General features: G+C 38.8%; 1 protein-coding gene across 1 annotated transcript in view; it reads right to left on the bottom strand.

Moving 5' to 3' along the window:
- XRN2 (5'-3' exoribonuclease 2) overlaps positions 1-13,872 on the bottom strand; it is a 64,879-nt gene that overhangs the window by 29,724 nt on the left and 21,283 nt on the right. The window contains exons 16-21 of the mRNA XM_026060201.1: positions 13,616-13,747; positions 10,374-10,489; positions 7,208-7,343; positions 3,724-3,831; positions 3,555-3,644; positions 2,958-3,030 (exon numbers count right to left, since the gene is read on the bottom strand). Coding sequence (XP_025915986.1) covers positions 2,958-3,030; positions 3,555-3,644; positions 3,724-3,831; positions 7,208-7,343; positions 10,374-10,489; positions 13,616-13,747 — 655 coding nt within the window. The remainder of the gene's footprint in view (positions 1-2,957; positions 3,031-3,554; positions 3,645-3,723; positions 3,832-7,207; positions 7,344-10,373; positions 10,490-13,615; positions 13,748-13,872) is intronic.

Below are 13,872 nucleotides of genomic sequence, written 5' to 3'. Positions count from 1 at the left end.
CTTTATCAAAGACAGCACCGAACCTCAGTCGTGCTCAAATTTCAGCTGGAACATAACTACTCGAGAGGGGAACGGTGCTAAGCCTACCCTGGAAGGCACACGATTCAGGTTCACCTTCACAACACGCTGGTGGCACGGTGACAAATCTGGGAAAGCGTTCATAACCCACGCGAACGCAAAGAGGATCAATAATGAGCTTTCAGAAACGTAAGCACATCTTTAAAAGGAAGATCTTCAAACACCTCCTTAAAAGCACAGGTACATCAGATCCTTCTAAATGAAGACAGTCAGTACTTCCAGCTTGAAAAATATTTCTCATCTTGCAACTGCCTTTTAAACGTGAGAATTCCAGATGTTAATCCAGAACAAGTAGTTTATAGTGATTCATTTAATACTAAATAGCAAAGTAAAAACTACAAAAGTAAAATTACAGAATGCTAAAATCATTTGGAAGCCACTTAAAGCATTACTGCTTTAGATTGTAAGCTTGATATTCAGGCAAAAGGACTATAAAGAATTGCCAGAATTACAGCAGATGGATAAGACAGGGTTAAAAAAAATAAAAAAAGATGAGCTTCAAGTTAGAGGAACACCTGTTATACAATGTGTCCCATAGTATTTACACTTATTCTCTTTGATTTTTGGAACACTAGAGTAAGATATTGTGTTTAACCGTGTCTTTTTCAAAATATAGGCAACCTGATCATTAAAAGATAATTTTCTGAACAGCATTAAAAATTGCAAGCCTAAATCAAATCAAACACCTTTCTACTGCAGCAATGCTACCCATCCCATCCCACTAAACTGTAAGTTGGAAGGCAGTTTTGAAATGTTCTTTAGATAAAAATCAATATTAAAAAAAGAGGATATATGTAGCCTTTAGGACTGCTAAGTGTCTGGCAAGAGTCCAGAACAAACACTTCATTTTACAGTAGTATAAAATACTATCTCGCCAGTTGTCCCTAACCTTCTGCTAATGAGCTGCACCCGACCTAAAAAATTACAATGGGGAAATAAATGTGCACAATACACAGGATAATCAGACAACCATCTACGAGTACTTCTGACAACTCTGCAGCATAAAATAATCAGAATTTATATAAACAGAATATAACTAAGCATAAGAATTTTCTAATATTAGACACTCTCATACTTTTGTATTCTGTTTTAGAATTGATCGCTATTTTACTTTTTTGCAGTTTCTCATCAGCTTTTCACTTTCATCAGATTAATAGGCCTTCACGAATGAAGGCATCTTGTTTTCTTCCACCCGAACATCCGCACCTCCGACTCCCTGTTTCCCAGATTGCAACAGTCTTTTTCCCTTAGCGGGCGACATTCTCAGGGCTTTAAAACAACCAGTCAGTACTTGCTTTCTGAAGCCTCTCCAGTCGGGTCCCACTCCCTAAAAACAGCCTTACCACCACAGCTAACAACCTGAGTTTGTGTTTCGTCTTCTCTGACYCGTTAGCCGTCCTGCCCTATTTACCGCCTTCCTGAAATCAGCGTTTCGGGGGCAACTGTTCTCCTCCAGTATTTGCCTCCGCGCATCTCCAATATTCACCTGCGTTAAGTACGGCTCTCTCCACATCTTGCTCTTCTCTCTCGTAGCAACAAACAATTCACCTGCTCCCAAGATTTATACAGTGTGAAAAAAATCCTATGTCGTTTCCTCCCCGCCTCCAGGTGCCCACTTCTTTTTGGATTACCCCTGTTCAAACTTTCACCTTTTTGTCAGGTTGAATTCGATATTTTTGTCCTTCGGCATCCTAGCTGGGTCTTCCACGCTATTACTCTGACATAGTGCCATCATATGTCCAAACAGCCATCATTACACAACTGGTAGTAATTTCCTACTGTATAGTAGGAAATTATTATAGCAGGAATTTTCCCTACTGAGTGCAAGTTCCTACTGCTGAGCTCTTCCATACACCTACGCTAACTACTTAAGTACAGGTCATTGGGAGCCAAACGTCAGTCTTCCACACTAGAGTTGTCCTTCTCCGTATAAACAGTCAGCGTGTACGTCTGTACCTCCAGGTACTCAAACATGCAACTCTCAAGTTACACAGGAGCCCCCGATCCCCGGAGCGAGGTACAGAGGAAGCATGAAGAATGGTGCTCCTGGCACAGATTTGGGGCYGTATCTCTCAGGTTAGAGGCCGGTATTTTCACTTTGCCCTTTTTCTCTTCTCMTTCTTTGGCAGTAGTACAGAAGTTTTCTCTAATTTTATTAGGAAGTACCACGTCTTACAGAAAAACACTGCCAGCAGCTTTAAGAGTCAATAATAAAGGCAGAACAAACTGGTTATTGTAAAATAGTTACACAGGCTAAGAAGAAGGGGAGGAATAATTAGTTATATATATACACACACACATACACACACACACACAGGAGATAATACACTTCTCTACTGGTTGAATACCAGATTTAAAATTTGTCAGATCATTAAAATTAATATTCCCTTAAGAAGGAAGAGACTGCACTGAATACTCTATTTTTTCATTCTTTGTATGCATCCAAATACCTCTATATTTCCCACAACATTTTTCACAAGGTAATAACAAGCCACTGATTGAGTAGAATAAGATGCATTAATTAAATGCAAAGGAGACAAAAGACAATTACATAGTAAGGCTGATAAAAATAGAAAAATGATTAATCTAGTTCAGGACAAATTAACAAATCTGGAATGACTGCTGAAATTAGTAGTAATCACTGCTGATCCTAAGTCAGTTACTGAATCATAATTTGTTCTTCATACAAATTTGTTTTGAAAAATATACCTTTGGCAAAGTACTTTCCCTCTACCCCAAGTAACAGAAGCAAATGCAATCATAAACCTTGTTAGACATTATCTCACTAAGATCATTTTCCATTTTCTTCCCGTTTTCACACAGATCCTTAAGACTAARGTCATATACTATAATCCAAAAGAAGAAAGTTGAAATTTCACCTTGCCAAGCATATTTCTTCCCATTTAAATCAATAGCAAAGTCTTCAGGGTAGAAGTCAATTATGCTTGATTCCTGTATTTGAGAAAATAAAACCCATTAAAGCCAATTATGAAATTCATTCAGAATGCGATGTAGTACTCACACAGAGAGAGAGCAAGCTTAAAAAAAAACCTATTAATGAGGGTGCAAAGAAGTTTGACTAATAAAATCATCTTTCATTAAATACCATTTAAACAGGAAACATGCCAGGGCACTCCTACTACTCAGAGTATCAAAACACAAAATTAAGGGGGATAGAAGAATTCAGGACACCTGGGTTAGAGTCTCTGCTCCCCAAGTAAGCATGGTAGGGTTACTAGTAAAACTTTTTACTCTCTTCTAAGCCTAAAGAAGTCAGGAAAGAATTTTCCTCATCCAAACATCTGAAGTAAAAATTCACTTTTAACGATCTTTAAAGAATCTCTGCAATTTACCAAAAATGTTCCTTCCTCTTCTCCATTATTTTCCCATCTAAAGCAAGCAGTACCAAGTCATGTTCACACACAACTGCAAGATAACAAAACGTTACAGAGAGGAATAAAAACAAGGATTCTTACTGGATCTGTCATGAGCTTCCTCCAGGTTGGTGGCAGAAAATTTCCACTTGCAGCTGGAAATACTCCCATAAGTTGTTCAAGAGGCTTGAACTGTTGAAAGTAAACGAGCAGATGTAGAACAGGGCTAATAAGTTGTTAAAATGTAAGTAAACAAAAAAAGGCACCCTACCGGTTTTGAGCCCTTCTCAAAATCTGAGGGCATGTCTGCAATGCCATCAAAGTCAGAAGCAAACGGAGCGTAGTGAAAAGGGTAATACCAGTTCCAGGATGCACAGCCCTAGGACGGCGAAACAAGAGAAACAAGTCAGACAAACTGGAAGAGTGAAGAAAAACAAAACAAAACAGAACAACAAAAAATAAATCCAAGTAGCCCAGCAACTAAAGATGACAAAACTTTGCCCAGCACCAGCCAGGAGAATGAGAAGTCCCCGTGATTAGAAAAGAAAGAGCTCTTGCCTCTAAAGGAACTCTGGACTTCAGGTTGGGACTTAAACTTTTCAGAGCCAGATTAGAGCGAGTGAGTTCTGGACAGTGAATGGAGACCGCGGGCATTTCCTCGGCAGCACACAACACAGCGGATAGACTTCTATGCCAAAGTACTCTTGCTATGGGCTAGGTCTGAGTCACTAAGGGAGACAGCCAAAGAGACAGGACCTAGCACCATAACAACACAAGAGACCTTAGAGCAGAATCTTAACCTTAACTTCAGGACACTAATATACCTCATGCTTTTTTCCTCCCCCTTAGAAAAAAAAAAAAAAAAGGAAAAGGAAAAGGAAAAAGGAAAACCACGCACACATGCGCACGCACCTGCCGAGAAGCAGGAAATCAGAGTCTTCCCATAAGGTTAACCACTCCCCGGGGCTAAGCTGAGGAGTTTACAGCAACTGGACACATTTCCAGTTTCTGTAGAGCTGCTGGCACATCTCCGAGCATGGAAACACACACAGGCAACACAACGGAGGGATTTAAGTTCTCCATAATCGCATAGACAGAGCAGAACTGTGCAAGTCAGAGAGCCATTACAGCGGTCTCAGCAAGAACGGAGGAGCTCCTTTTCTGGCAGCACACAACTTGCACGTTTGTTTTCCGTATCCAAACCCCACTACCAACTTGTGAATTTGAGGGACCAGGGAACCTGAAAGGATGCACTGTACAAGGTGTACGAACGTGAACAGTATTTTCTGCAGGCTGAAAGGTATTCCTTTTTAAATTGTTATTTTTCTATTCAATAAAAAGCACTACATGCACTTCAAGTTACCTTTTGCTTTTCCCTCTTATTCTTCTACATTTAACATTGGGAAATATAAAGTGCATTCACTTGAAAGAGGCAAAATAATCCTCAAAAAGAAGAAATGAAAGTCAACTCAAACACATTGGAACACAAGGCACTTTTTATAAAGGAAATGTGGCTCTAAAAGGTCTAAGTTAAGTTTTCCTCTCCTCAGCTATTTTTCTTAGCAGTACCACTCAGAACAGAAGTCTACTATTTTGACTTCCAATTCTGGGTAAGTAAATGTCAATAAGGCTCCTCCAGTGATATTTTTGGTATAAAGCTATAGAGGCTATAATTATCAGATGCAATTCTTCAGATGGTTCCAGTATTTTTTAGAAAAAAGGTGGATTTTTATTTATTTTTTATTTTTTTAAAAACAGATGTTCCCATTAGTGGAACATGTTCTACATTACCAGCTTTTCAAACAAGTAGAAAAGCATGCAACTAATTCTTTTATAAGTTCTGTGGACAAAGAGCAGTAGTTATTGAAATCAATTCCCATTACGATAAAGAGGGGGGGGGGAAAAAAAACCCAAAACAAAAAAACACGCCTTATTCTGAAATTTCCTTTGGCCCAACAGCTTCCTAATCTAATTTTCATGTAGGCAGAAAGCGATTTGACTGCTGCTCCACGCCGGCACAGCAGACTGCCCGCGTACGGCGGGCTGCAGCGTCTTGCCCACATACAGTCCTGTTAGGGAAGTCCAGACTACAGCGGCGCACRAGAGGCTTTCACCGCTTGCACCGTTTCAAGTCTGCACTGTCAGCTTTAGAAGCTCTAGAGAGAGATTTGATTCATGGAGTCATCTGGATAGGAGATGAAATAGCAAAAACACAACCCTAAGCGTTTGTGTACTTTTATAAAGTTTTCTTTGGGAACATTACTAAACCAGAAATACATGCTGTATAGTCGCTTCTCCTTGAGGTCTTTCTGTTTATTCATCTTCTTGAGAGCACTGTGGTGCTGCCTGAAGCTTGAAGCTATTCTCAGTCTCCCTGGTTTACTTTCTTTGTAACGGTAATCATCYATCACTTGTCTATGCACCAGTCACTTCAGCTGAAATGTCTACAAACTCAACAGGACGAGGAGTCAYCTACGCACATCTCTAACTAAACCAGTTTTACACCAAGCTAAATGWGCAAATATTGCAAAAGGACTTGCCTATACTGTTTTAAAATTGCGTACAGGCTGGTCTGCCCACTCCTGTGCATTTAAAGGCACAAGTCTCCCAACAGTACGTACGCAAATGCAAAACCAGAGTTTAAACGGTTATAAAACAGCACCACGATATCTGCACGAGATCACGGCACGTTGATCACAAAGCAATGAACACGCACCCCCCGACACAGACTTCCTGGAATAAAACGACCTTAATTTTGCAATCTTCAAACGAGTATATTCAGTCACCTCTTAAAAATTCTCTCAAGAGCATCTAATCTCAGTTTTGCCACATCCTCCCTCCTTTAAACCCTAAGGCGCAAGCCTTAAGCTTTAGCATGTTCATCCACCATAATATGCAGGTCAGAGCCCTAACTCAGCCGAATTGATGCGGTGGAAGGGAAGGGAATACATTCTTTTTTTTTATATATATATTTTTTTCTCCTTGGACCAAAAAGGAGTAAAAGTCAAAATAAACTCACTAACTCTAAGACTGCATTTTTTTTGCAGGCCTGTGAGACATCTGCGCTGCCTGTGCTCCAGGTCAGAGAGGTGTGAGCCACCCGTTATAACCTGGACAGGGTGCAGTTTTATCAATACGGCGCTGCGTTCAAGCTACAAAGCCCTCCCGAGGCAGTTAAACTTCATCCGCTCAAGTAGATTCTATTCCCAGGTCACACAAAATATAACTCGCTCTGTTCGCAGAGCACGAAAATAGTTATTAACTATCACTGCAACAAATCCCAACGTCTAACTAATCTCTTGCCAATCTGACATCTCAATTATCAAAAGATTTAAATCAGATACAGATTACTTAAATTACAGTGTACTTCACAGAACACCCTTATACTCTATGGAGGTGACTGACAACTCTGTTCCTTTCAAATTCCTACTAGCATTTCACAGGCTTTGCCTTTTGTTCACTCATTTAGTCATTTGCAATTAATTGCACCAGCCCTTGCGTGGCTATGTATTGCAAAGGAAAAAATATGTGCTGGTTCTTAATAAACTAACAAGCACTGCCACTGCGTGCGAGCAATAAAAGCTGCATTCAAATCTTGAGTGTCAGATAGAATGGACACCCACTCATAGTACTTTACATGCTCAAAAACAACCCACCGCTTTTCAAAAATGAGTAACAAAATATGATTATTTACAGAAAAGAGATAGGAAGCAGACAAAAGAAAATTGAAGTTTCAGAGAAGAACTTTTAAGTACCTGGTAATAGTATCTGAGAACCCAGCAAAGCCCTTCGACATAGGACTGCACAACTTTACGCCGGAATTTCTCATCAGATGCATCAACATCAAATTTATTTTTATAATAGCGTTGTTTCCAACCAGCTTCCCATAACCTGCATAATGAATACAATTAGATGATACACTTAATTAGATGCACATTTACATTTTTGAACTAAAACATAATGAAAAAGTTTGTGTGACACAATGGAAACAGCACAAACATGCTCCTAGCAATCAGTCACTTGCTACTGAAATTCCCATTTTGACATCACTTTCTACYGATCTAAATGAAAGCTGACCCTCAACAGCAAGAGAATAAAACCTGATGGCCAGCATAAGAGAAAATCCAAACGAAATTCCAAAGCTGCTGTCCTGACACATACATCTTCCAAATACTTTTTAGAAACGAGGTGGATTTTCTAATCTGTGCCTGCTGGTGYGAGGATTTTTCAAAACAACGTACTGTCCCTAAGTCCACGATTTCACCCTTCTCATCAGAAATCTACTACCAAAACTGATATTTTAGCTTTGCTCCTCAACTCTTCCAACCATTAGAAAGAAATCAAGCTCTCCACTTCTTGCCTGACCAATTTCATTTAATCTGCCCCGGGCAAAACCTGCATTTGATGGGAGTCTCTTCTCACAGTGAGTTCTATCCTCTATTCTTCACACCCTTCGCAGGCAGAACAGTGATAGTTTCTGTGCTACCCAAAGTGAAAAGCAACAAATAATTATTTAAAAAAAGCTTGTTTTCTATATTCTATTGCTGTTCAGGCATGCTTTTACATGAATTACCTGAAAACTCAGGAATCCAGTGCGTGCTGATTCACATTAGTTTCCTTTCAAACAGGGATCTTTAACATCCATCTCCGGCGTGGAAGGTTGGAGACTAAAGAACAACCTYAGGCACCATTTATGCCTTGCTTCACACCGCTCCCCCTGATGTCTCTCTAGAGACGGGGCAGGGGGAAAAAAAAACTACCTGCTCTTCTTCGGCAGACAAGCGCTGCAATACCTCAGCTCTAATGCAACGTAGCGGTCAAAAGAAAGTGGAGGATGTGCCATATGAGGCCACATTTCTAGAAGGAATATTTTATGAAGACTAACAGCAAATATACTTTAGCAGTCTGGACTGAAAATTTTAATACGTGAAATATTTGTCACGAAAAACATATTGCTCAGTTTCTTAACACAATTTGGCCAACTCCTTAAGCCTGGAAAACAGTCAAAGACAAAAACCCTCTTGTTGAAAACCCCAAGCGACAGCTACTAAAGGTGTAAAACAAACAGTGACCGTCGGCTCCTCCAGAAGAGGAGAGGCAGAATTGAACTTCAAGCTGTTAGCCATGCTTGGCAATTTGGGGGAAAATAGCAGTTTCTGAGCTGAACTGGAATCTAAAAAAGGTATTTTAAATGACAGAAAGATTAGGCTCTGCCTAGAGTTTGGTTCACCCATGACATCATGCTTCAAAACTGGCCTCCCTCACAATAGTTTTTTTTAACCTATTATTCACCACACTGCACGTATTTTACACACACGTATCTCAAAGACTACCTAACTCTGGTATTCAGATGAGCAAAGAGCAAAGCAAATTACAAATCTGATTTAGAAACTGGTTAAATCAGATAACCCTTTAATAACGCTTTCTTTTTTTTTTTTTAATAATTTTATTCTGAGTGTTCAAATCTTGGCATGGATTCTCACGTACCAAAAGTATAATGCAAGGTCCCTTTCCAGCAAGGATGCAACCTTTTAAAATTACGTACAGAATCAGCACACAACCATCCGTGAGGTCAACTCAAACTTACGCATGACAGTCTCATACTGCAATAAATACAGTGCAGCCTTTAAGACAGAGCAGAAGTTGGCTTAAGCTTTTTGACAACGTGAAATCCTTTTGGTTTTGCAAAAAACTTTCCCCCTTCTTAAAAAAAATAAAAAAAAAAAGTCCTGGAAAATAAGTTTGATCACCATTTCCCAACAYGATGAAAAGCACAGAAGTGTTTTTCATTCAAAAAAAGATCCGTGCAAGTATTCTGATCTACAGAAGAGCTTAAATGATKAACGTCGTAAATCCTTTTGGTTGACAGTACCAAACTTGCCAAAACTATAGCAACTTGTAAATCACCATGGTTCATCCATGCTAGTTGCTAAAACTGCTACACGCTTCTTTTAGAGTCTCAGCTAAAATTCAAATGGTAACAGACATTAAAATTTATCCTCATTTTAGACAGAAATTTCTTGCTTGTTGGATTAAAAAAAGAAAAAGAAAAGAAAAAAGCAAAAAAACACCCCACACAATCCATTTGGATCTACATGCACAGGAAAAAACAAATATGACAACTAGAATATTTACTACTAGAAGATCTAATGGGGTGGATATAACAAATATGTCACGACAACGCTGCAGAACACTAGTGATCAATCCTTCACAATAAATAACCATTTTGTTTTTCCATGTCTACGTCCCTTCGCTCTATAGAAAACAAAAACCTACTGGTTGCATTTATCGTGACCGAAATTTAAACAAGTTATTAGACAAAAAGAATTATAAGACCTYAACCCTTACATCTTGATTAAGGCCTTAAGCAAACTCACACCCACTGTTAATTCACAGTCAATTCAATTATTCTCAAATTCCTGTCCCCTAATCATCTGCGGAGCAGCTGTCCCAAGAAACTTAAAGAACTCCTTGCAGCCAAAACCAGGCCCGTTACGAACCAGAGACCGAGGAAACGAGATTGGGATAGTCAAGCTAAGTTAACGCTGCGCACGCTAACGTAACTGAATTTTATGGGTTAAACAGCTTAAAAATTCAACTGCAAAACAGCGGCATTCAGCTCACATAATCAGAGGCGAGCAGCGACTGTCTAGCCAATCTAGTGCTTGGTCTCAAAGGGAGCGCTGGCTTGGAGGATGTAAACCCGCACGCATACTAATCTAGAYACTTAGATTTAACAGCTATAGCTTACACATCTCACCGGAATTTACTGAATATTCTAACCCTCCACATTAATTACTGGTGGATAAAAAGATCATAGAAAAGCATCTGAAGGCACTGCCGCTCTAAGCTAAATGGCATTAATTAGACGGCATCTCTCTCAGCAATTTGCTAACAAAGTGCTACAAAAAATGGCTTCACCTGATATTATCCTCTGGCTCAGGTTCACTGTCGCTGTCTTCAGCTTTTCGCTTAATTCCTCCTGCCGGGGACGGGGTGCCATCAGAAGTGAGACTGGTGTTTGGAGATGAAGTTGTCTAGGGTCATAATTATTGCACATAAATGGGGGGGGGGAGGGAAAAAGGATTTATTAGGCATTTTAAATTCAAGTTAAAATTAACAGCTTTGTGATAAAGAAAAATCATGTACGTTATTTTTAGTTCCCCAAAAGCTCCAGGTAAATGGTACAAAATTCTAAAAATATTAASTCAAGAAGCAAAAGAAAAAACAACAACACACGTCTTTGTATTAAGAGACAGGCACTCAGAGGTACAGCCAAAGAATGCATTACATTTATGAAAGAAAAAGATACAAKGGACAAGACAGTATAAACTGACAAAACACGGAAATTTTCACATATCCCCAAATGAGCCTTTGGAGTACAACTGTTGTCTCTAGTCCCAGAGCTTATGTTAGGACTTCTTTTTACAGTGACAGCAAAAATGTGTTGCACGTGCAGACTACGGCGCAAAAGCTGCTTGTACTTCACAGCTAGCAGAAACRCTCCAGGTTTTGTCACAGCTGATCTTTCAAACCATTTTTAAGATTGTGTATTTTTGCATGGACCGTACAGGGACTAAAAATCAAAAAACCTTTCTTCCACTTTCACTTCTACAAAGCAGATTTAAGATAAATCATTGCAAGGAAATAAAACGTTGCAGTTTAAAAGAAAACTCAAAATAAAAGAGCATGTAGCTTCCCTAAAAGAACTAAGTTGCTTAACCCACGTACAAAAGTTGCAAGATTAAAAGGGAAAAGCAGCATTAACTACACTTTAAAACCGCAAATTGTATTTACTCAGGCTTAAAAGACAGCAAATACATCTTTATGATGAAAAGAACCCTTACTCAAAAGTCTATTCACTGTTTGGATGAAAACATATGAACAAAAAGAGAACATTCGTCATAATTGTTATCAAAAGTTAACAACCAAGGCAGCTAACAGAGTACTCGATTTATTTCCAATTTTCCATCACTTATTGATACCTTTTCAAAAATTTCTTCCAAGTTCCCCTCTCCCTGTCAACAGGCAATCTTTTGGAAAGTAAAAGCAGTTCCCCGAACCCATAGATATTCAAATCACAATTTTCCAAAATATAAATGCATATATATATATATGCACACACACACACACAAGTCACCTGGAACAAAGATGATTAATAAAGATTATGACTTTTGTCTAAGAATACTGCTAAAATAAAATAATGAAAATTAAACAGGAAACTAGAAATTGTGAGAACTGACTGGAAGAGACATAAGGCTCAGGGGAAAAGCATATGCAGGTGGGAATGGTGCCATATTTTGCACATGTGCTTCTTTCGACGCACTGATTAATGGCAGCTAAATTATTAAATTAAATTATTCTGTACTATTCACAGACATCATCTTAACCTTCTAGATAAGTTCTATGGCACTGAATAAGTCCTGCGTATGTGCAAACAGTCAGTCAATCTAAATCACGAGCAACACCTGGATAAAATAATTACTACTGATCTGCTCTGCTCCACTAAAGAATGAAAAATGCCGACTTGTGTGTAGTTTTCTATAGATCTAAATAGAAAGCACAGGAGAAAAACTAAAATATTCTTCCCGCTGAGAAATGTCACATTCTAGGGCCAGGAATTCTTCCAAAACACAGGAGATGAACCCTTGATTTTCCTGAAAGATTGAGTCTCACAGGTCTAGGTTACTGCAAGTCTGGCCTCAAGCATCTGTTTACCAGCCTCACCGCTACCGCAGGTGTGGGCAGGAGGGGGAAAAAAGCAGCACATTCAGCTTCACAGCATCTCCTGGGGCAGGCGAGCCAGTTCTCCTTTTCCTTCTAGCTTGTATTGAACTACAAGCTGGGCCGAACATTGATCAAGCTAAAACCGAAACGTAAAATATAAAGAGTAATGCCACCGTAAGTAATTTAGAGATAGGGAAATATAAGTCAGATTCAGAGGAAGGTAGTTCTGGTATCACCCAGAATCACACGCGTGAATCAAAAATTCATCACTAGTATTTCTCATTTAGTAATAGGAATCTTACTGTTACTACTCAAGTCTCAGCTTTGGCCTAGAGTTTGGGGCATATTTTGTACCTTCATAAAACTGGCATTTTAGATCTTCTTCCCTCAATTAACAGTTAYAGTGGAAGCGGCCTGGTTTCCTGAAAGTTGACCATGCCCAGAGATCTTTTTTCCTGGAGAGGGCTTTATGGGAGAGAAGAACCAAGGAGTTTTTAAACTGAACACAGGAAGAACAAAAAAACCTAATCTCTGCTCACCCGCAAAGCTTAAAACCAGCAGGGGCCAAACTTCAGCGAACACAGGAGCATGGGAAAAAAATGGAGCGATAATATGTTTAATATGTTAATAATCCAGGAACTGTAAGACAATGAAATAACCCAATATTGAAGTTTTTATAATGTACAAGAACACCACGCTTGGGTTGTTTTTCATGTATACAGGCCTTCCAATTTCCTGCTTAAAAGAAACTCTTTATACATACAATGACCAGTAAAACAAATGAACAAAATGCACACGCTCCATGTATATGTCATTCACCCTCCGAAGCACAGAAGTAACAGCTAAAAGTAACAGCTGCAGCAAGATCAAGCTATATGTCAACGATTCTTCGGTTATTTTACCAATTCTTAACACTACTGAGAGACAGGAAGTCCCCTCAGAAAAATAATCATCGAATTGGTCTGCAGCATGGAGAGATGTCACAAATTCTAAAAGTAATAAAAAGAACTAAAATATATATATATATTTAAAAGAACACCTCCAACTCAGAATTTGTTTGCCTTTCTCACAAGCCTACAGAGGAAATTCCTAAGCCTACATTCACAAGGAGGTTCCTCTTCACAAATGTCAAACAAGTTTGATGATAATAGGTATGTGCTGTATTTGATTTGGATACATTTGCCTCCCCAGAAATATTTAACAAGCAATGCCATTTCAAACATCAAAAAGAACACAATTTTATTCAAATAGTCTCAAAAAAAAAAAAAAGGAAAAAAAAATCAGTCATTAAAAGCCATTTCCTTGAAAAATACAGTTTTTTTTAAAAACCTGTTTTTCAAAACAAACTTGACAGGGCAGAGAATAAGGCACCCAGAGTTACATAGGATATGATTATTTCTCCTTCTATTTGTAAATACCTTTAAACATCTACTTACAGAATTCTGCCGGTCGTGCATTCTCATTTCAAAGGCAGTCTGTCGAGGGTTGCTGATTGCCTGAGGACTGGATCGATTTCCCAGAGCTTGAGGGGAAAACTGTCCACCAGGAATAAAAGAAGGATGATCATGCTAAAAAATAAATATACACACGTATATTGAAAGAGGTGTGTAATCTCCACAGCATACGTGATGATGCTCTATCACAATTTTCAGCTTAACATACCTAATATAAAACAAGCATAATTTAATCAATT

Source organism: Apteryx rowi, unplaced genomic scaffold (assembly GCF_003343035.1).
Source record: "Apteryx rowi isolate R43461 unplaced genomic scaffold, aptRow1 scaffold_167, whole genome shotgun sequence".
Classification (NCBI taxonomy): domain Eukaryota; kingdom Metazoa; phylum Chordata; class Aves; order Apterygiformes; family Apterygidae; genus Apteryx; species Apteryx rowi.
Note: the sequence above shows the minus strand (reverse complement) of the source record. Positions and strands in the feature narration are given on the sequence as shown.